The sequence below is a fragment of the Hemiscyllium ocellatum genome, chromosome 3 (assembly GCF_020745735.1).
Source record: "Hemiscyllium ocellatum isolate sHemOce1 chromosome 3, sHemOce1.pat.X.cur, whole genome shotgun sequence".
Lineage (NCBI taxonomy): Eukaryota > Metazoa > Chordata > Chondrichthyes > Orectolobiformes > Hemiscylliidae > Hemiscyllium > Hemiscyllium ocellatum.
Genome location: NC_083403.1, coordinates 141,913,190 through 141,938,138, shown reverse-complemented (window position 1 = coordinate 141,938,138; position 24,949 = coordinate 141,913,190). Strand labels below are relative to the sequence as shown.

General features: G+C 42.4%; 1 protein-coding gene across 5 annotated transcripts in view; it reads right to left on the bottom strand.

Moving 5' to 3' along the window:
• The window catches only part of otofa (otoferlin a), a 446,338-nt gene that overhangs the window by 289,119 nt on the left and 132,270 nt on the right, over positions 1 to 24,949 (bottom strand). For all 5 annotated transcript variants that reach the window (XM_060853972.1, XM_060853981.1, XM_060854001.1 and 2 more), the window contains exon 3: positions 18,350 to 18,438. In XM_060853972.1, coding sequence (XP_060709955.1) covers positions 18,350 to 18,438 — 89 coding nt within the window. The remainder of the gene's footprint in view (positions 1 to 18,349; positions 18,439 to 24,949) is intronic.

Genomic DNA, 24,949 nt, shown 5'->3' with positions numbered 1-24,949 from the left:
AAGGCCCTGACTGATGAAGGCCAGTGTGTCAAAAGCCTTCTTCACTGCTCTGTCTGCCTGGGACTCCACTTCCAGAGAACTATGCACCTGAATTCCAAGCTCCCTCTGTTCCACTACACTCCTTAAGGCCCTCCAATTCATCATGGAGGAAAGTAGAAATGGAAACTGGAATAAAACAGATTGCTTCGGACTTTGTACATTCAGTTTCTTCACTGAAGTCTATCAAAGCCTCAAACAGAAACAATATAAGAATGCGTCACAAAATTGGTACATAAGGCATCAGGAATGATTTATTTGTTGTTATCTTTTTGCTGCGCACAGCAGCCCTGATACGCTTAACCTCAATGTAAATAAACTCGACAGGTAATTATTTCTTTTGTGAAACATTTTAAGTATTCTCTAGAATCTTATGATTGCATCTTTTCTAATTCAGTTTTTGACCAAATGCATCAGTTAGATAGACATTGGAAGTGTACAATTGAGCTAAACTGTTGAAAGTAAATACAAAATGTTTGCACATTTATTTCTGCAAAGGTTGCAAATGCATCCCTTTACCACGCTGACAGAATTATATGATTTCCAATTTTCTTGTGACATATGATTCGTGCGTTCTCCATTTTACTATATTTCATTATAAGTTGCTTTTCGCAAAGTAGCATTTTGAAGACAATTTGTCGAAGCCAAGTTCGTTCTGCAGTTATTTTGAGTGCAGTGTGTTTTTTATGTTTTCAAGCCTTTGTAGTACTTTAGTCCATAAGTTTACAAGATTAATTAAGGCAAATTTTCAGTTTTCAAGGCCTATACTTTGTTTTGTTTAAAACAATGCTTCAGGTCCAGTTGCCAAGGTAACAGAATTGAAGCACTTAACAGTTGTTAGAGAGGCAATCATTTTATCTGTTTAGACTTGATATAAAGTAATGCATTTGAGGTCTGAGAGGACAACAATTCTAACATTGTCTTTGCTAGACACCCATTAAAATTGATTCAGTAATTTTCTCAGTCGCACTTGAATTGATATAATCAAATGACAAAGAATAGGAAACCAAGAATGAAATTCTACAACACACTTTTGTTTCTAGCCTTTGGATCATGCACTCAGTTTCTCCTGACCACTGATCAGGATGTTCAGGACGGTGCTGTTTCCCTTCCTACCACCCAAGGAGCTGTTAGTGTATCTCTCACGGTCAGTACTGTTTCCCTACAGCTGTCTCATAGCAATAGGACTCTAACTCCTCACCTGAAAGCAAATCCCAACTCCCACTTTGGAGAGAGTCTCTATTCCAGTTGCATCAGGAGCTGCAGTGGTCAGCACCAGGATCAGGATCAGGATTGGGACCAGGATCGGGATCAGGACTAGGATCAGCGCCAGGATTAGGACCAGGATCAGTACCAGGTCTAGGATCAGCACCAGGATCAGGACTGGAATCAGGATCAGGACCGGGAACAGGACTAGGATCAGCACCAGGATCAGGATCAGGATCAGGACCAGGATCAGGATCAGCTACCGACTCTGAGCAATGGACAGAGAATGTGAAGTAGAAATACAAATACTTTGATACCAATGAAGGTTTCTAAAACTTGCAATGAGCTCAGGTCAAACGAAGTCATTACTAGTCAGTGGGCTACATTGTGATGGAATGGAAATTGGCTCCCATCAATATCCGATCCAGCAATCCTGCAGGAAGTGAATGGGGAATAATACTTGTGCAGTGATGTTCAGTGACGGCAATCAGCAGCAAAATGATCAAGTTGTGAAACAATTGCAAAAGAAAAGAACACACGTCTCTCCAGATAAATATACAACCACCAGATCAGGGTGAAATATCCAACTTCCAAAGGGTTACACTGAAGTTTGAATTGCTCATCTGGTATACTCTATTTTAAGTTGCTTACAAAATTAGTGAATTTATGACACATGTGTCTACACCTATCTGTCTGGCGTAATTTTATATCATTTGATAAAGGGGTTAGTCATGAGACCACAAAATGTTCAATCAGAATTAGGCCATTAAGCCACTGAGTCCGCTCCGCCATTCAATCATGGCTGATATATTTACCAACCCATTCTTTTACCTTCTCCCCATAAGAATTGATGCGCTCACTAGTTAACAACCTAACTATTTTTGTCTTAAATATCACAATGATTTGGCCTCCACAGCCGTCTGTTGCAATAAACTTCATGGATTCACCACCCTCTATCTAAAGGAATCCCTCCTCATCTCAGCTCTAAAGGGTCATCCCTTCACCCTGAGGCTGTGCCCTTGGGCCCTAATCTCTTCTACTAGTGGAAACATCTTCTCAATATCCACTGTATCCAAACCTCTCAGTATTCAATCAGGTTCCCCATACTCTTCTAAATTCCATCAAAAACAGACTGGGAGTCTGCAGATGCTCGTCATGTGACAAGTTCTTTATCCCCAGGTTCATTCTTGTAAATCTCCTCTGGATCCCCTCCAATGCCAACACATCCTTCTTTAGATACAGGGCCCAGGACGAATCCCAGCATTCCAAATGCAGTCTGACCACAGCCTTATACAGCCTCAGCAGTACATCTCTGCTCCTGTACTCTAGGCCTTTTGAAATGAATGCTAACATGGTATTTGCCTTCTTAATATTGTAGTGTTATACCTGTGTAGTAGATAGTATTACAATGTATTTTCAACAGACACGGGTATGATATTATTACTGTGATATAGCATGTGATTGGAAAGTATGAAAATTTCACACTTTATCGTAAGTTAGGTCACTTGAAACATGACATATTGATGGAAACATACTCTCTTTCTAACTGAATAGCCTGATCTCAGCCCGGACACTGATGTGCCTGTGAATGTAACAGCTGTATATATTGGTGAACAGTAATCAATGTCTGTTACCCACATGATTTTTATGTTACAGGAATTGCTGCATCAGATAAATATATCTTGTTTAACACAAAATGCCCAACATTGTGCTAACTGGGGAAGGGCAACTCATGGTCAGCTTGCCAGTGAGTCTCAAGTGCCCCGAATCAATAAGAAAGTCCATTGTTGAGAATTAGTACACATTTTGCATTTTTATTATCCAATTTTGAACCAGCCTTAGGGTGCACTTAAACTGCAAATGTTGTTTTAGCTTCACAAGAGTATTGCAGTCATAGATTAAAACTCTCCAGGTTGTTGAGTCACTGGGAAAAGCGTTGCTCACACCAGACAGCTGCTTACATGGTCTGCCTGTATTTAATGGATGAGAATCCACAGGCAAATGCATCCTTGATTTTTCAATTAGCTGCTGCTGTTTACAGAATATCTCTGTAAAGCAATGATAACCACTTGGATCTGTGTCAGGGCATGACCTCATATGATCTGATCCCAGAATTAGAGAGAGAGAGAGAGAGAGAGAGAGAGACTCTTCATAGTGTGCAATCTCATTCTACTTCCTAACAGGGTCAGTTCAAGCCCTACACGCCCTAATTTTGACATCGATACGATGCTGATTCACCTTGGTTTCAACACTAAACTTCAGAGTGTACACACATTGCAGGAGACATTGAGTAAAGGTTTTGTAAATCCGACTCTGCTGTCTGAGCTAATCTTACCTCCAAGCTGTGTATGTGCACAAATTAGCAGCAATCTGGGAAGGTTCTCGTAGGCAACACATGGCTTTATTTCATTCATGATGCCACATATAAAAACAAATTCATAAACCTGCTGTGCAGTGCCTGGTGGAATAAGCTCTAGGAGTCAAATGCTCTGACCTCATACACTTGAGTGTTGAGAATAGTATTAAAAGCCCATTTGCTATGAGAACGGCCAAAGAATAATCAATTGCTCAGAAAACATCAGCAACAGGCTCTCCATGCACAGTGTTTTGTGCATCAGCCTCCAGAACATCTCAGCTATCCCTGTCGAGCTGACAGCAGAACACTATTAATGCCCCAAATCATTAGTTACCCAGCAGAGGGAGTGTAATCTGATCACATGCCTCCGCCTCACTAAGGCTCCTCACAAATATGACATGGTTGAATTTGAGAGGGAAGAAATTGAAATCTATGATGTTGTGCTCAGATATCATGTGCTTTTTTTTGTACATCCGCTATTTGTGGATCTCTAGCTGCAAGTGACCTGAAACAGCGATGTAAAGTGAACGAGACATCCAGAATAGGGTCCTTCAGCCATTAGCTGTGAGTTTACAAACCACATTCAGCCACAGCCAAAATTCTCCTTCCGTTTGCAACAGCAATTTCTCATCTGGCTTCAGAGGATGATGCTCGCCATTAATCTTATTACAAATATTAGCCAGGACATTGTGCTATGGACCAATTAAGGAGTGAAGTAAAAGACAAATAAGATTTTTATGCCAAATAAGTTGTATTTTAAGTTTTAGTTTCAATAGCATAAAGATCGGAAATACGACAAAGATTATTGTTTGCAAATACATCGGATCGGAAGCAGTCTATTCATTCCATTTTCTGCCATTCAGTTTGATTATGATTGATTTCTCCCTGAGCTCCATTTACCTACATTTTAATCCATAGCCTTTATACCCTACCTAATTCAAACGTATTTACAGCCTTATGGGGGAAGAGAGAGTTACAGATTTCTGCCAAAATTGTTTCCTGGGGCAGAATTCTACAGGAGTTTGAATGACGTGGGATCTGGTGAGATTTGCAACAGAATGCCATTAGACGTCCAGCTAAAGCCTATCTTGACATTGGACACTCGGCACTAACAGCTCAGGGCACACTCTATGGCACCAGCCACATGCAACCCACTTCTCTGGCCATTGGCAACTGCTTTGTGCCAGTATCTAACAACCCTCATGACTAAACTCTGATCCATTTACAGGATGCTCCTGCCCTTCAATGCTGTCCCTCGGGTTGCCCAGGTTACTCTCACTGTAACACTGCAGGAAGGACACTGTGTGCTCAGGGACAAACCCCCCTGCCCCTTACCCACTCCCCCCCCCCACACTGCCACTCCAGCTCAGGGACTCTCTGCTCACTGACAGTTCACAGTTATCCCTGCCTGCTCTGCCTTGTCTTGCCCCCCTCAGCCAAAGCTTTCAAAGCTTGGAGGAACAGGAGGAGGGCATTCATCCATCAACCCTGCCCTGCCATTCGCTACAATCGTGGCTGATGAAAACCCTTCTGTGCCTTTTACCCCCTCACACCCTCCCATTCCTCTTATCACGTAATACTGCTGGTAATCAGAAAACACACAAAGTCTGAGCTTCCACATATTTCCAAAATGAGGTGGAGAATTCACAACTCTCTCAGTAAAAGCATTTCTCACCATTTGAACCTAAATGACACCTCCCTTGTTTTTAAATTGTGTTTCCTGGTGTAGAGTTCCCAATTAGGGAACCATTTTGGCTGCATTGACCCTGTCTATCCTTTTCAGTATTTTGTAAGTTTCACTGAGATCACCTCTCATTCTTCGAATAAAAGGCCCAGTTTGCCCAACTCCTCTTCATAGGAATGTTCTGCTGTCATTGAACATAGCATCAGTACAGCACAGGAACAGGCCCTTCAGCCCACCACGTCTGTGGTGACCTTGATGCCATTCCAAACTAATCCCATTTGCCTGCACATAGTCCGTATCACTGTGTCCCTGCCTTCTCATGTTTCTGTCTAAATGTCTCTGAAATATTGTGATCTCATTTGTTGCTACCACCTCCCCTAACTGCATGTTTCAGATACCTACTAGCCTCAGTGTAAAAAACTTGTCTCTCACATCTCCTTTAAACTTTCCCCCCATCACCTTAAACCTATTCCCCCTCATATTTGACATTTCCATTCAGTGATAAAGACTCTGACTAACCACCCTGTCAATGCTGCTCATAATTTTACATACTGCTATCAGGTCGCCCCTCAGCCTCTGATGTTCAGGTGAAAGCAAATCAAGTTTGTCTGATTTCTCCTTGTAGCAAATACACTCCAATTTTGGCAATATCCTAGTAAACATTTTTTGTCCCTTCTCCAAAGCTCCATGACATTCCTACAGAGTGGTGACCAGGACTGCACACAATACTCTAAATGTGGCTAACCTAACGTTTTTACAGCTACAACATGACTTGTCAATTTTTATCCTCCTGATTGATGAAGGCAAGCATTCCATTTGCCTTCTTATCCCCTTGTTTTGGCAGTTTCAGAGAGCTATGGCCTGGGGACCCCAAGATCCCTCTGTATATTGATGCTCATTAAGATCTTGCCATTAAACTGTATACTTTCCTTTGACATTTGACCTCCCAAAATACAAAACCTCACACTTGTCTGGATTAAAATTCACACAACACCATGTTATAGTCCAACAGGTTTTAATTAGAAGCACTGGCTTTCAGAGTGCTGCTGATGAAGGCAACCACCTGATGAAGGAGCGGTGCTCTGAAAGCTAGTGCTTCCAATTAAACCTGTTGGACTATAACCTGGTGTTGTGTGATTTTAACTTTGTTCACCTCAATTCAACACCAGCACCTCCAAATCTTGTCGGGGTTAAACTGTGCCCAATTCTGCTCAATTTTCCAATATATATTCTGGTGTATGCATTGATGACCTTTTTCATTATCCACAACTCCACCAAGTTTCATGTTGTCTGCAAACTTACTTATTAGACCACCTATATTTTCACCAAAGTAATTGATATATATGTATATACATAAACAACAGTGGTCCTTCTGATGCTCCTTTCACTATATCACTGGTCACAGATCTGAGTCAGAAAGATATCCCTCCATAACTACCCTCTGTCTTATATGGCCAAGCCAGTTTGGTATCCAACTTACCAACTCACTGCGGATCCGTGATTTAATCTTCTCGATCAGCCTACATTGAGAGACCTTGTCAAATGCTTTTGTAAAGTTCATGTAGACAATATTGATCCCTCTGCCCTCATCAATCATCTTTGTCACATCCTCAAAAAACTCAATCACTTTTGAGAGACAAGATGACCTCCCCCCCCGGCCACACTGTATAAATCCATGCTGACTATCTCTAATATGTCACATCTTCTCCAAATGCAAATAAACCTGGTCCCTAAGAATCTTCTCCAATAACTTCCCTCCCACTGACGTAAGGCTGAAATATCCCTGATATCCTTTGGGGACACAAGCCTGGTCCAGGGTTGTTGCATTCCTTTGCTGATGATGAGACCTTTTTTGTGATAAGGAGACCAAAGCCGCACACAGTATTCCATAGGAAGCCTCACCAATCTCCTCCACAATTGGTTCGGGGCACGGATGGAAGGCAGAGCCAAGGCCAGGCATGGATGGTGCCCACATCGGGGTTCTGGTGGTCTGGTGTGTGGCAGCAGCTGAAGACCTGGATCAGGACTTTGATAGGCTGAGATCGCAGGAGAGAGGCTAATGCAGCATTTGCAGTGATGATGAGTGCAGGGGACATTGAGCCAGCATGGGGAAAGTGTGCCAAAGCTGAGGAGATCGAGCCCATGTAGAAAGTGCAGTCCCGAAAACCAGCCAAAAATTCAATGGTTTGACCAGGTGAGCAAATGTGAGCCTTAATGTTTATTGATTTGGCTCTTTATACCGTAGGCAATTGGCCTTGCCATTCCCCTGTGCTATGAACATATCCTTCCCCTCCCTGCCAATTACAAGAAGATGTTGCATCATCTCCTGCTTTCTTCTTTTCGAGGGGAATGAATTTTGGAATCCTCACTTCAATAAAGTGGTTAATGTTCTCTTATTGAATGCATTCAAGATGGGGTCCATAGACAAGGGGGTATTGGGCAATGGAGATTGTGTGTGCAAGTCGAGTTGAGTTAGACAATTAGCCATTATCTTATTGGATGTTGACGAAGAATCATCGGACCTTGTGGTCTATTGTTGCCCAGATTTCTACAGTCGTGTTTTGAACAAACATTTACCTCTTGTTTGCTACCTTCATACTGGACAGAACTAACAATCCATTCTCACATAGTAGCAATGGCACAAGTTTATTCTCTGCTAACTTATACATGGAATAAGATGGGCTGGTTAAAAAATTGATTTAAAGCTAGCCCCCCTCAACGAAACTCTGGCTCTGTTACTTGTTCATGTGTCCAGGGAACATATTGTAGGGGGTCACTAGAGTTCAAGGAGCGCCTGAATTGATTATCGGCACATTTTAATGTACATCGATGGAAGGAGAAGGAGAGAGAGAGAGTTCCTGGAGAGGAGTAATCATCCAAACAATTCCCTCTGTTGGTGTGTTACCCATGGTTACATTCTTACGCATGAAATTGGAGGCATCTTGTGTACAAGGTATCGAAATCTTTCCTTCTGTCACATGACATCAGATTCTAACAGATTCCAACAAGTTAAAAGCAGGTGTAAGGTAACAGTGGGTCCTCAAACATGTCCCACCAAGGTCAAGACCAAAGCTGATCTGATTGTAATCTCACTACATGCTGTCACCCCCACCCCCAGCCCCGCCCACTTCACTTTGGCATGGCACTAAAGAAGCAGCGTATTACACATCTCTCTTTTCTTGTGCATGAGTGATAAAACGTTATAATGTCAGTGCAGCGAGTGATTACGAAGGTGGATAGAATCCTATCCTGTATTATAAGAGGAATTGGAAATAAAAGAAAGAATGTTATACTCCAGTTACTCAGGGCATTGGTGAGACCACATCTCAAATACAACGCACAGCTTTGGTCTTCTTATTTAAGGAAGGATATAAATGTATTGGAGGAGATTCCGAGCAAGATTAATACCATATCAATATATTGATATATTTTCTTAAAAAGGGGGGCCAAGTCTCATTAGTGCCTGTAAATCGTATTGTAACCTCCATATGTTAGTCCTCAATGCCCCTGGCAATAAATGTGAGGTCATTTCAGAAACCTCAGATCCTCTTTCTGTTAAGTCTGCTCAATTGATGAATTAGATCAAGGCTAATCAATACTTTAACACCATACCTAGGGCAGCATGGTGGCTCAGTTGTTGGCACTGCTACCTCACAGCTCCCAGGGTTCCATTCTAGCCTCGGGCCGACTGGCTGTGTGGAATTCACAAATTCTCCCTGTGTCTGGGTGGGTTTCCTCCTATTGTCCAAAGACGTACAGATCATGTGGATTGGCCACTTTAAAATGTCCCTTAGTGTGCAGGGATGTGCAGGTTAGGTGGATTATCCTTGGGATAGGGTAGGGGAATGAGTCCTGATGGGTTGCTCTTCAGAAGATTGGTGCAGACTTGATATGCTGAATGGCCTCTTCCTGCACTGTAGGGATTCTATGTTAACCCCATTTACCCATCGCTGGTCTGATTCCCTTAATGTCCTCCTCTAACAAAGCCAATGTTTGCTACCAAAAGATTTTGATTTCTTTAAAACAATTCAACTTGGGAAAAATGAGTAAGAATTAACAAATAATAATTTATAGTTTGTCAGCTGGATCTAACAGCAATCAAAAACTCCACATGCTGCAGTTCCAAAGTATGAAGAATAGCAATTGAGCACAAAAGCATTTTGGAAAGCATACATTCAAATAATTATCTTGCTCTGTTGCTTGAAAAAAGGGACTAGATACAAGTAATTAGTCTCATGATGACTGAAACCTAAAAGAATTGTTGACATATAGGATACTGAATCCAATTGGATTCAATAATTAAATTTGTGTCCATTTGATACTGCATGCGTTCAGCGTCTGTTGTTCATTAAAATGAACAGTGCGTGTGAATTATTAATAGCTGCTACCTTTAATTTCCCTGCCAGAAATTAAACTGCTTCATAAATGGGTTGCCGCAGTTAGAAAAGAATGAGACAGCCAAAAGTATCAGCAATGGTGTCAATGTGCCAGTCAGAGAGAATGATCGATGTGTGCAGCATTTGCCGTATACAATAAAGAAGGCTTCATTTAAACCAGAAAGTCCCTTTCCAAGTAACGTGTGCTGCCCGTTATCCAAATGCTACACTCTGACATACCACAATAAGAAAACGATGTTTTGGTTATGTCAGATGTTGAAAAGTAATTAATAAATAACATGAAACTGTGCAATGATGTTAATAACAATGTTCCCTTTATGAATGCAACTAGACGGACCGCTCAGCATTAATCTCAGTACAGGAAAAGAAAGTTGCAAACCCAGCCCTGTGGACCATTCAAAATCGTACTCGTTATTCAATTTTTATTGTTTTTTCAGAGCGCAGAAGGCTCAGGGGAACCTGAGGGATGTGGATGAGGGGCATAGATAAGTTAGATAAGAAGAAAGTCTTCCTCTAGTAGAGGTGTTAATAACCAAACAGTACAATTTTAAGGTTAGGATCAATAGAGGGGATTTGCGAAAATAATTTTTCACCCAGAAGGTTGTGATTAACTGGAGCTCAGTGGTTAAGAACAGTAGGACCCCTGAAGACATCGAAGAAGTCTATATTACAGAGGAGGAAGTGCTCGATGTCTTGAAACGGGTAAAGGTGGATAAATCCCCAGGACCTGATCAGGTGTACCTGAGAACTCTGTGGGAAGCTAGAGAAGTGATTGCTGGGCCTCTTGCTGAGGTATTTGTATCATCGCTAGTCACAGGTGAGATGCTGGAAAACTGACGGTTGGCTAACATGGTGCCACTGTTTAAGAAGGGCGGTAAGGACAAGCCAGGGAACTATAGATCGGTGAGCCTGATGTCAGTGGTGGGCAAGTTGTTGGAAGGAATCCTGAGGGATAAGCTGTTTGGAAAGGCAAGGACTGATTAGGGATAGTTAACATAGCTTTGTGCATGGGAAATCATGTCTCACAAACTTGATTGAGTTTTTTGAAGAAGTAACAAAGAGGATTGATGAGGGCAGAGCAGTAGATGTGATCTATATGGACTTCAGTATGGAGTTTGACAAGGTTCCCACGGGAGACTGATTAGCAAGGTTAGATCTCATGGAATATGGGGAAACTAGCCATTTGGATATAGAACTGGCTCAAAGATAGAAGACAGAGGGTCGTGGTGGTGGTGGAGGGTTGTTTTTCAGACTGGAGGCCTGTGACCAGTGGAGTGCCACAAGGATCGGTGCTGGGTCCTCTACTTTCCATCATTTATTTAAATAATTTGGATGCAAGCATAAGAGGTACAGTTAGTAAGTTTGCAGATGACACCAAAATTGGAGGTGTAGTGGACAACGAAGACGGTTACTTCAAATTACAACAGGTTCTTGATCAGATGGACCAATGGGCTGAGAAGTGGCAAATGGAGTTTAATTCAGATAAATGCGAGGTGCTGCATTTTGGGAAAGATATAAAAGAGACCTAAGGGGCAACTTTTTCACACAGAGGGTGGTATATGTATGGAATGAGCTGCCAGAAGAAGTGGTGGAAGCTGGTACAATTGCAACATTTAAGAGGCATCTTGATGGCTATATGAATAGGAAGGGTTTGGAGGGATTTAGGTCGGGTGCTGGCAGGTGGGACTAGATTGAGTTGGGATATCTAGTCGGTATGGATGGGTTGGACCGAAGGGTCTGTTTCCATGTTGTACATCTCTATGACTCTATGACTCTAAGTATTTAGTTGAGCAGCTGAAACACCATAGCATACAAGACTACAGAACACGTGCTGGAAAATAACTTTGGAATAGATAGATACTTAACTGATGCGGACATGATGGGCTGAAGAGCCTCTTTCTGTGCTGTAAAACTCCAGGGCTACATTAATGTCACAGTGTCTGGGCTAACATGGGGAGAGTTGGCCCACAGGTTAGTTAAACAACACTCTGTAATAGTCATACTTATGGAATTGTACCTTCCAGCCAGTGTCTTAGGCAGCACCAGTACCATTCCTGTGTTCTGTCCCACTGACTGGCAAACCCACCAGAAATGGTGACAAATAGATATACATTTGGGGATGAAGTTGTCCTGTGAGCTGCTAGCATTAACTCCAGACCCCATGAAGTTTCCTGTCAGGTGCCACAGGTGAAATTGAGGTAATAAAGCCTAGTACCCTTTCTCAGCTGAGACTCAATGGACAGAATGGCTTCCATCTCTCCTCCTTATCCAGTGGTTGTAAGATTAGGAAGTTATCAGCATTGTTACTTTCAATTTTCTTCTTAATTACAAAATTACTCACACTGATATTTGTTTCAGGTAAATAAGACCATAAGATCATAAGACATAGGAGTGGAAGTAAGGCCATTCGGCCCATCGAGTCCACTCCGCCATTCAATCATGGCTGATGGGCATTTCAACTCCACTGACCCGCATTCTCCCCGTAGCCCTTAATTCCTTGAGACAACAAGAATCTATCGATTTCTGCCTTGAAGACATTTAGCGTCCTGGCCTCCACTGCACTCTGTGGCAATGAATTCCACAGGCCCATCACTCTCTGGCTGAAGAAATGTCTCCGCATTTCTGTTCTGAATTTACCCCCTCTAATTTTAAGGCTGTGTCCACAGGTCCTAGTCTCCTCGCCTAATGGAAACAACTTCCTAGCGTCCACCCTTTCCAAGCCATGTATTATCTTGTACGTCTCTATTAAGTCTCCCCTTAATCTTCTAAACGCCAATGAATACAATCCTAGGATCCTCAGCCGTTCCTCATATGTTAGACCTACCATTCCAGGGATCATCCGTGTGAATCTCCGCTAGACACGCTCCAGTGCCGGTATGTCCTTCCTGAGGTGTGGGGACTAAACCTGGACACAGTACTCCAAATGGGGCCTCACCAGAGCTTGATAAAGTCTCAGTAGCACAACGGTGCTTTTATATTCCAGCCCTCTTGAGATAAGTGACAACATTGCATTCGCTTTCTTAATCAAATATTTGAGGTGAAGGTAGTTTTGGTAGTGAATTTACTGTGTGCACAAAAGAAACCCAAAGACAATACTGTTTCCAGGGTGAACAGCTCATATTGCACTTTGATTATGATCAACATTACCAGCAGAAAGCCATCTTTGAGAATGTACAGAAGAAACACACATTGTCTCCTTGCAACACGCCCTAACTCCCTCCGCGGTTACAAATGACATCCTTCTTTGGGAAAGAGATGCACAAACAGGAGAACACTAGGTGACAGCTAAACAGGGGTATTGCCCGAATAATCTCTATGTTAACACAGGATGCTATGTGACTGCTTTAGTTCTTGTGTTACTGGCATAAAGAAGGGGTCTGATGTCAGCATTTTAAAATCTTGTGTTCTTCTTCCAAATTACAAACTTGTTAATAAGCAGTCCTCGTGTTATCTCTCTGAGGCTGGACAGGATGAACACTATAATAGGGAAAGCCAATCTGTCAGGGTTCAAGATATCTGTGGCTTTGAAATGTAAAGTATTAAATTTCCATCTTTAGTACTCTGAGCACAGAACTGGCATGAATGAATGCAACTCCACCAACTCTCAAGAAAATTGACACCACCCAGAACAAAGTAGCTGGCTTGATAAGCACCTCATAAACCACCTTTAACACCCACTCTCTACAGCATTACAGATGATCCCATTACACTATACACTGTCACACATAAGCACACATACACATACATGCTCTTACATACTCACACACTCATGCAGGCTCCCTCTCATGCACACGCTGTCTTTCAGACACACATGCACATCCCCACCTGCCTCCCTACACTCACACCCAGGTGCACACCATCTCACAGGCTTATATGCACACACTCTACCATGCAAGCACACAAGCACAAGCATACACATGTGGGGACACACACACACACACACACACACACACACACACACACACACACACACACACACACACACACACACACACACACACACACACACACACACACACACACCTCTCTCTCTCCCCCTCACATGAATGCACAAATATATAGAAATCTATGGGTGCAGAATTGTATTGAAAGATACATTGTATTTTGCTCAAAAAGCACACAATCTGCAGGCAGTCAATCCATGTGAAAATAGTCTGACTCAAGATTGGGACATAGACAGACTCTAACCTCACACCTTTAGTGCATTGTCTGAGCTGAGATGTCAATTTTTTTTATGAAACCTTAAGTTATCTCAAGAATGCGACTTAAAAGACGTTCTGGGATTTACATATTAATGAATCAAAACATGCAACCCATTCACAAAGGTGAAAGAGTTAACAGCAATCCAGGTTTGTTCAATATATCAGATCAGTTGTATGATATTATAAATTATGTGTCTTATGATCCTGCTGCACTAGCTACCTGATGAAAGAGCAATCATCCGAAAACTTGTACTTCCAAATAAACCTGTTGGCCTATAATCTGGTGTTGTGTGACTTTTAACCTTGTCCACCCCAATTCCACACTGGCACCTCCTCACCATCCCTACTGCGCTGACACACAGTGGCAGCAGCTGTATCATTGACAAGATAGAGTCATAGAGATGTACAGCATGGAAACAGACCCTTCGTCCAATCCGTCCATGCTGACTAGATATCCCAACCCAATCTAGTCCCACCTGCCAGCACCCAGCCCATATCCCTCCAAACCCTTCCTATTCATATACCCATCCAAATGCTTCTTAAATGTTGCAATTGTACCAGCCTCCACCACATCCTCTGGCAGCTCATTCCGTACACGTATCACCCTCTGTGTGAAAAAGTTGCCCCTTACGTCTCTTTTATATCTTTCCCCTCTCATCCTAAACCTATGCCTTCTAGTTCTGGACTCCCCAACCCCAGGGAAAAGACTTTGTCTGTTTATCCTATCCATGCACCTCATAATTTTGTAAACCTCTATAAGGTCACCCCTCAGCCTCCGACGCTCCAGGGAAAACAGCCCCAGCCTGTTCAGCCTCTCCTTGTAGCTCAGATCCTCCAACCCTGGCAACATCCTTGTAAATCTTTGCTGAACCCTTTCAAGTTTCACAACATCTTTCCGATAGGAAGGAGACCAGAATTGTATGCAATATTCCAACAGTGGCCTAACCAATGTCCTGTAATGACCTCCCAACTCCTGTACTCAATACTCTGACCAATAAAGGAAAGCATATCAAATGCCTTCTTCACTATCCTATCTACCTGCGACTCCACTTTCAAGGAGCTATGAACCTGCACTCCAAGGTCTCTTTGTTCAGCAACACTCCCTAGGACCTTACCATTAAGTGCATAAGTCCTGCTAAGATTTGCTTTCCCAAAATGCAGCACCTTGCATTTATCTGAATTAAACTCCATCTGCCACTTCTCAGCCCATTGGCCCATCTGGTCCAGATTCTGTTGTAATCTGAGGTAACCCTCTTCACTGTCCACTACACCTCCAATTTTGGTGTCATCTGAAAAATTACTAACTGTACCTCTTATGCTCGCATCCAAATCATTTATGTAAATGACAAAAAGTAGAGGGCCCAGCATCGATCCTTGTGGCACTCCACTGGTCACAGGCCTCCAGCCTGAAAAACAACCCTCCGCCACCACCCTCTCTGCTACCTTTGAGCCAGTTCTGTATCCAAATGGCTAGTTCTCCCTGTATTCCATGAGATCTAACCTTTCTAATCAGTCTCCCGTGGGAACCTTGTCCAACGCCTTTCTGAAATCCATATAGATCACATTTACTGCTCTGCCCTCATCAATCTTCTTTATGACTTCTTAAAAAAACTCAATCAAGTTTGGGAGACATGATATCCCACGCACAAAGCCATGTTGACTACCCTGAATCAGTCCATGCCTTTCCAAATACATGCACATCCTAGACCTCAGGATTCCCTCCAACAACTTGCCTACCACTGTCAGGCTCACCGGTCTATAGTTCCCTGGCTTGTCCTTACCACCCTTCTTAAACAGTGGCACCACGTTTGCCGACCTCCAGTCTTCTGGCACCTCATCTGTGATTATCGATGACACAAATATCTCAGCAAGAGGCCCAGAAATCACTTCTCTAGCTTCCCACAGAGTTCTCGGGTACATCTGATCAGGTCCTGGGGAGTTATCCACTTTTAACCGTTTCAAGACATCCAGCACTTCCTCCTCTATAATCTGGACATTTTGCAAGATGTCACCATCTATTTCCCTACAGTCTATATCTTTCATGTCCTTTTCCACAGTAAATACTGATGCAAAATATTCATTTAGTATCTCCCCCATTTCCTGTGGTTCCACACAAAGGCCGCCTTGCTGATCTTTGAAGGGCCCTATTCTGTCCCTGGTTACCCTTTTGTCCTTAATATATTTGTAAAAACCCTTTGGATTCTCTTTAATTCTATTTGCCAAAGCTATCTCATGTCCCCATTTTGCCCTCCTGATTTCCCTCTTAAGTATACTCCTACTTTCTTTATACTCTTCTGAGGATTTACTCGATCTATCCTGTCTATACCTGACATATGCTTCCTTCTTTTTCTTAACCAAACCCTCAATTTTTTTAGTCATCCAGCATTCCCTATACCTACCAGCCTTTCCTTTCACCCTGACAGGAATATACTTTCTCTGGATTCTTGTTATCTCATGTCTGAAGGCTTCCCATTTTTCAGCCGTCCCTTTACCTGCGAACATCTGTCCCCAATCAGCTTTCAAAAGTTCTTGCCTAATACCGTCAAAATTGGCCTTTCTCCAATTTAGAATTTCAACTTTTAGATCTGGTCTATCCTTTTCCATCACTATTTTAGAACAAATAGAATTATGGTCGCTGGCCCCAAAGTGCTCCCCATTGACACCTCAGTCACCTGCCCTGCCTTATTTCCCAAGAGTAGGTCAAGTTTTGCACCTTCTCTAGTAGGTACATGCACATACTGAATCAGAAAGTTGTCTTGTGCACACTTAACAAATTCCTCTCCATCTAAACCTTTAACACTATGGCAGTCCCAGTCGATGTTTGGAAAGTTAAAGTCCCCTACCATAACTACCCTATTATTCTTGCAGATAGCTGAGATCTCCTTACAAGTTTGTTTCTCAATTTCCCTCTGACTATTGGGGGGTCTATAATACAATCCCAATAAGGTGATCATCCCTTTCTTATTTCTCAGTTCCATCCAAATAACTTCTATGGATGTATTTCCGGGAATATCCTCCCCCAGCACAGCTGTAATGCTATCCCTTATCAAAAATACCACTCCCCCTCCTCTCTTGTCTCCCTTTCTATCCTTCCTGTAGCATTTGTATCCTGGAACATTAAGCTGCCAGTCCTGCCCATTCCTGAGCCATGTTTCTGTAATTGCTATGATATCCCAGTCCCATGTTCCTAACCATGCCCTGAGTTCATCTGCTTCCTTGTTCAGCCCCTTGCATTGAAATAAATGCAGTTTAATTTATTAGTCCTACCTTGTCCCTACCTGCCCTGACTGTTTGACTCAATTCTGTTCTCAGATGTACCCATCTCAGATCGATCTCTTTCCTCACTATCTACCTGGGTCCCACCTTACCACCCCCCCACCTTACTAGTTTAAATCCTCCCGAGCAGTTCTAGCAAATTTCCCTGCCAATATATTAGTCCCCTTCCAATTTAGGTGCAAGCCGTCCAAAAATGTGAATCCTTCTCCCATACACCAACTCCTCAGCCATGCATTCATCTGCTCTATCCTCCTATTCCTGCCCTCACTAGCTCGTGGCATTGGGAATAATCCAGATATTACTACTCTTCAGGACCTCCTTTTTAAATTTCTGCCTAACTCTTTGTAATCTCCATTCAGAGTCTCAACCTTTTCCCCTCCAATGTCGTTGGTTCCAATGTGGACAATGACCTCCTGCTGGCCCCTCTCCCCCGTGAGAACATTCTGCACCCTCTCTGAGACATCCTTGATCCTAGCACCAGGGAAACAACACACCATTCTGCTTTTTCTCTGCTGGCCACAGAAACGTCTGTCTGTACGTCTGACTACAGAATCCCCTAACACAATTGCTCTCTTGGAAGCTGACGTACCCTTCATTGCATTAGAGCCATTGAACTGCAGTAATGAGTTAACCCTCCTGAGTCAACCTTCCAAACCTGCAAAGTCTGCTCCTAGAAAGACAGGGCAACAGGTGCATGGGAAAACCACCAGCTATTCATCCAGGTTCTCCTCCATACCACACACCATCCATGTTCTGAACTGTATTTCTATTCCTTCACTGTTATGGGCCAAATTCCTGTAAGTTCCCTCCTACCAGCTCCCTAGTGCCCCTACAGATCATGGACTTTAGCAGTTCCAGGTGGCAATTCTCCTCCATCTTCTCAAGAGCATCTAGGCTGACCAAGGCAATGATGTTCGTTCCCGTGAGCGAATAAATAAAAATCATTTTGTGTTTCCATGATCCATAAGCAGGTTCAGAGTTACCAATTACTATTATACTGTCGAAGTGATTGAATGAAACAACAACGAAGCATTTAATGCATTCTGCAAATATTTTGGATTCTGAACTAAGATACTTGAGAATCCAGCCTGCTGCATGTCTGCTAATTGGTTTCTCCTGAACAAAAACGAGAGAGTTCTGGTCAATGGCAATCCCTGTGAATTAATGCCCAGAATAGATTGCAATGCCTCACCTATTTGTGAAGACTTTGCTGTAGTTGTAAACTTGAATCTCCAACATCTCGTTTCCATCAATGTTGCTGGCAATAGGCCATCGGAAAGTCTGTAAATGAACAAAGAGGGATTAAAATCAGTCTGGCTTGTCTTAATATTTCCATTTAACTGACTATGAAAGGAAAATGATGAGCATTAGATCATGAGTAATTAAAATCCAGGATTTGATTAACTGAAGTCAAAGTTATGGCACATGATAAATTCTCCTCTGACTCAGCTACAAAATGCAATCAGAACACAGTCAGAATAAAAAAAAGACAAGTTGTAACGTTACTCACACATTTTATAGCAAACTGCAATTAATATCCCTTTGTAAACCACTTCTTATTGAATGTTTTCTTTGCATCCCTTGATTCACTTTGGAAACCCCATAAACATTGACAAGGAGCTTGCATTTCAATTAAATTATAGACCCTAAAAATTAACTTTATGAGTAGAATCTTATTGGGACTTGAACAAACTAAGGCAAGGAGTCTGGAAGAATTGAGTGGGAAGTCCAGTGAGGATGTTCTTGATACTGGGAGCAAGTTGTTGCCATTTTCAAACAGTTCTAGGTGATTCTCATGAGGAAGTGGTACAATGCCTGTTATTGTGGATTATTGCTTGCTATAGACCTCAATAACAACAGGGGAGGTGAAGATCAGTGTGTTATCACCAGACTGTTAATCCAGAGACCCAAGTAATGTTACTCAGGTTCGAATCACTGTCATGGTAGATGGTGGAATTTGAATTATAAAAAAAATCTGGAATAAACAGAAACATTTCATTCACCTTCTTCATCACTTGCTGGACCTGAATAGTAACGTCTTGTGATTTATTCACCACCTCTGTACACTGGGCTCTGCAATATCTCTCCATTTAAATAGGACAGTACTTCTATATTCTTCCTGCCAAAATGGACAATTTCATGTTTCTTCACATTATACCCCATCTGCCAATGTTTTGCTTTTATCTCTTTGCAGACTTTTGACCTCCTCTTGACAACTTACCTACTTTGATGTCATAATTAGCATATGTGTAGTCCCTTTCTCCATGTTATTTATACAAACTGTAAACAGTTGAAGTCCCAGCACTGATTACTGTGACATTTCATGAGTTTCAGCTTGTCAGCTCAAAAAGGTCTATTTATCTCTATTTTTTTCCTTCCTGTTATCTAACTAGTCCTTTATTGATGCTAATCTTGAGTCCACCAAGTATAAAAATGAAGAGGTTGTGGTACAGTAAATCTTAACACTGGTTTGACTGAACTGTAGAATTGTAGCCAATTGTGGGCATCTATGAACAAAGGAGGAGGAATAAATCTTTTTGGACCTTGAACTGCTTCCACCATTCAATGAGATTATGGCTGATCTGTGATCTTACATAAGTATATCAGGGTAATACATCAGAATGCAGAATGTAGTGTTAAAGCTACAGAGAAGGTGCAGAGAAAGAACAACTCTAACATATAGGAGGTCCGTTCAGAAATCTGATAACAGCGGGGAAGAAGCTGTTCTTGAATCTGTTGGTATGTAATGTTCAAACTTTTCCACCTTGTACCCAATAGAAGAGGGTGGTAGAGAGTATGACTGGGGTGGGAGGGGTCTTTGATTATGTTGGCTGCTTTCCCGAGGCAGTGGGAACTATGGACAGAGTCAATGACAGGAAAGCTGGTTTTTGCGATGGACTGTAATGCGTTCACAACTCTGTGTAATGTCTTGCAGTCTTGGGCAGAGCAGTTACCATAATAAACTGTGATGCATCTATGGTATAAAAATTGCCAAAGGGCTTATGCCTGAAACATCGACTCTCCTGCTGCTGGATGCTGCCTGCCCTGCTGTGCTTTTCCAGTGCCACACTTTTCGACATTGATGAGACCCTCCATTAGGTTACATGGTATTACTACTGTGTTAATAAGGACAAATGTTGAACAGATTTAGTAACTCAAAATTGGCTAACCATGAGGCACTGTGAACCATCAGTAGCAGAACTGTATTCAACTACAACCTGTAACCTCGTAACTCAGTACATCCCCATTTCAACATTACCATCAAACCATGGTACCATCAACATTACCATCAAACAAGGTCAACCATGGTTCAGTCGAGAGTGCAGGAACCAGGGGCAGTGCCAGCCATATGAGGTGTCAACCTGATGAAGCTATTACACAGGACTGACCAGGTTCCAAACAGCATACGCAGCAAGTGATAGACAGAGCTAAATGATTCCACAAACAACAAATCAGACCTAGGCGCTGCAGTTCTGCTAAATCCAGTCATGAAGGGTCAACAAATAACAAGAGAAATTCCCACAAATATCCCCATTCTCAACAAAGGGGAGCCAGCAGATCACTGCAAAACACAAAGCTAAAACATTTGCAACAATCTTCAGCCAGAAGTGCTGAATGGATGGTCTATTTTGGCTATGTCCTGAGGTCCCCAGCATCACTGATTCCAGTCCTTAGCCAATGTGGAATGTCGCCCAAGGTTGGTGTGTCCACAAAAAGCAGCCAATTGCTGTCATATCAATCACCTCTCAGTCATCAGCAAAGTAATGTAAGGTATATCAGTTACTCATCATAACCTGCTCACAAATACTCAGCTTGGGATCCATCAGGGCAACACCCACCCCACTTCTTGACTTCATGACAGTGTTGGTCCAATAATGGATCAAAGACCTGTACTGATTTGTTGTGTACTAAACATGAACATTCAACAAGAGATTGTTCAGCTCATCATAGAGCATCCCTTGCAATAGCCTGGTTATGATCCTGAGCATGAATCACTGTGGGTTATGTTTGAAAATCATACATTTTGAAAGATATTTTTAAATATTCAGCAAAAGGACCCTAAATTATTACTTTCAAGAGTAGTGGTTTCCTCATTTTCTATTATTAATGTAAAAGTTTGAATAGCTCCAAACAGGCATGATTTGAGAATGAAAAAGGAGATAACATTGATCACTATTTGCAGCAAACTGAGCGATGTACCATTACATTTCTTCAAGGCATGGTTTACCCTATAAACAAGGCTGATATGATTTGCAATGCAAGACATCACGAGTGTTCATTAACTAAGAAATGCACCTTAGGCTTCCAAAAGGCATTTGAGAAAATTAAATGTGAAAGTTGATTCATTAAGCAAAAAGCTGTGGGAATTCAGAGTGAATAATGTTCGATGACATTTGATGTACACAAATGTAAGTGTATTGCCCATAGAAATGAAAGTAATGGAAAGTTTATCAGCAACAACATTCAATTAAATACTGTCTGTCAGTAACATAACAATGAGGCATGCATGATAGATCGTGCTGAATTATGTAAAGATGCAACTAAACAAGATATAGCAATCTCATTAGACTCAAAGCTCAATGTGAATAATCTAGTTTCCCAGGAGGAGATCAGTCAGTCAGTCAGTCCTGCCTGTGCTGGCTCTTTGAAACAAGCTGTCCACGTAGTTCTATCCCCATGCCCTTTCCTCATGAAGATGTATTGAGGGTGGAGTGGGCAGTGAAGAAGGCTACCTCAGAGTACACCAGGACCTTGGTCAGTTGGGCCAATGGGCTGAGGAATGGCAGATGGGCTTAATTTCGATAAATGCAAGGTGCTGCATTTTGGAAAGGCAAATCAGGGCAGGACTTCTACAGGCCCTGTGGAGTGTTGCTGAACAAAGAGACTTTGGAGTGCAGGTTCATAATTCCTTGAAGGTAGAGTTGCAAAAAGGATAGTGAAGAAGGCGTTCAGTTCACTTGTCTTTATTGATCACTGTGTTGAGTATAAGAGTTGCAATGTCATGTTGCAGCTGTACAGGACATTGTTAGGCCACTTTTGGACTACTGCATTCAACTCTGGTCTCCCTACTGTAGGAAGAATGTTGTGAAATTTTAAAGGGTTCAGAAAAGGTTTACAAAGATATTGCCGGGATATGAGGGTTTGTGCTATAAGGAGAGGCTGGGGCTGTTTTCTCTGGAGCGTTGGAGGCTGAGGGGTGATTTTACAGAGGTTTATAAAGTCATGAGGGGCATGGATAGGATAAATAGACAAGGTCTTTTACCTGGGGTGGGGGAGTCAGAACTAGAGGGCATAAGTTTAAGGTGAGAGGGGAAAGATATAAAAGAGACTTGAGGAGTGACGTTTTGATGCAGAGAATGGTGCATGTATGGAATGAGCTGCCATAGGAAGTGGTGGAGGCTGGTACAGTGACAACATTTAAAAGGCATCTGGATGGGTATATGAATAGGAGGGGTATGGAGGGATATGGGCTAAGTGCTGGCAAATGGGACTCGATTAGTTGAGGATATCTGGTCAGCATGGACGAGTTGGACTGAAGGGTTTGTTTCCATGCTGTACATCTCTATGACTCCATGGCTGAAAGGTTTTTGTCTTTTCCAAATATTTAACCAATTGCCTTTTAAAATTTGTTAATGAATTTGCCTCTCCCACTCAATCAGGCAGTGCATTCCACATTATAACAACACTGCTCAGTCATATCTTCCACTTACCCTCTCTGCGGTAAGGAGATTAATTTCATGATTGAAATCTCTCATCTCAAATACCATTCTAATAAATTCTATTGCAGTCTTGACAACCTCACTACAGTGTACCACACAGTAAAACTTAAAATTGCAAAGTTTAAATCTGAGATGCTTGAATTCACAAGTGTTCAGGAGTCTGAGGAAAATGCTGATATATGGAAATTTAGCATATCCACAATGACGCTTACCAATTTTTATAGCACAGATGCAGCGAAAGGCAGAAACTGCATGAACTTGTTCACAAAGTATTTGACAAGGTCTCACCTTCACATTCAGGATACCGGGAGGAAATGGAGATTGTCAATACTGGAGAGTCAGTGTGGAAAGGTGTGGCACTGGAAAAGCACAGTAGGACAGGCAGCACCTGATGTGGTTGTTTAACCTGAGGGTGACACTTCAGCCAAAGGGTGACATTGAGAAGGAGAGGGCTTCATAGAGGCTCAGTGAGTAGTGAGATCACAGCGCAACTCTTCACATTGAAATCCCCCACTCAGAATACTTTGCATGTTTTTGCCAATCTTAGTGCTTCTTCTGATGTCTGTTCAACATGGAGGAGAATTGATTCATCGGCTGAGGTTGGGGTTAATAGTTGTTAATCAGCCATAGGCTCCTTATCCTTGTTTGTCTTATTGTCACAGATGTTATGGAATGTGGATCCAATGTTGAGGATTCCCAAAGGGTCTGCCAGTGGGCCTGCTCAGGAAGGTGTTTGTCTGGATATTAGCCGGATTCTCCTGCTTGAAGGTCAGAGGGGCATGTAATTAGATGGGGTGGTGGCATACCCAAAATTTGCCACTTCTCTGCCTGGTGTGTCATTAGGGAACATTGTGAATTATTTTGCCAAAGCTGTTTAATCATGTTTCTGTTAAATATTGCAATGTTTCTGTGGTGAGAAAATAGACTTAACATTTTGAGTCTAGTTCTTCAGAATGATTAGTAGCTAGCAAAAGGTGGTATACATGGTGAAGACGTGAAGGAGGGGAGAGGAGGAAGTGAATAGCCAGAAATGGAGCCCAGAGAGAGAGATAGAGATGGTTGGCTGGTCTTTCTCTCGGCTCTATTTTCACTTATTCACTTACTGCTCTCCCGCACAAACCCCGACCACCCTCTGTCTCCAGCATCGACACCACTGGTTGTTGCTGGCTACTAATAGTTCTGAAGAAGGTTCACTGGACTCAAAATGTTAAGGTGTCTGTTTATCCCCCAATTGAGTTTTTTTAGATTAGATTACTTACAGTGTGGAAACAGGCCCTTCGGCCCAACAAGTCCACATCGACCTGCCAAAGCGCAGCCCACCCATACCCCTACCTAACACTATGGACAATTTAGCACGGCCAATTCACCTGACCCGCACATCTTTGTGACTGCGGGAGGAAACCGGAGCACCCGGAGGAAACCCACGCAGACACGGGGAGAACGTGCAAACTCCACACAGTCAGTCGCCTGAGGCGGGAATTGAACCCGGGGTCTCTGGCGCTGTGAGGCAGCAGTGCTAACCACTGTGCCACCGTGCCGCCCACAAATTCATCCTTGGAAACCAACCAACCTCTCAGCCTCTAACGTCCCCATGAATGTTGTGCATGTTATTAATGCCACAGTACCTGCCCAGTCTTTGCTATCTCCTTGGACAGTCTTTGTCATTGTGCAGATAATGTGCTTTCTAGATTTGCTTCTGAAATACTCAAAAGTCAAATGCTTTGTTGTATATAAGGAGAGCTATGCACCATCTGTTATTACATTGTGAACTGTTCCCTCAGGCTAACCTTTAAGCAATCTGATGTTACACTGGCGTTGGCAGTATTCCCTAAGTTAAGCACATTTAACAGCATTTAAGAAGCTATTTACATGGATGAATATTCAGACAAATGACATGGGAAAATGTTGAATGCCAACTTATCATTGTAGACCACAAATGTTGATTGTTGACCTCCCCTACGGAAGACAGTGACTGAACTAATTAAACAAATGAAGTAAGTGTACATTCAGAATTATGATTTGGTGTTAATTAATTTAATTCAAATACATTTTCCAACCAAGAACCGGAAAGG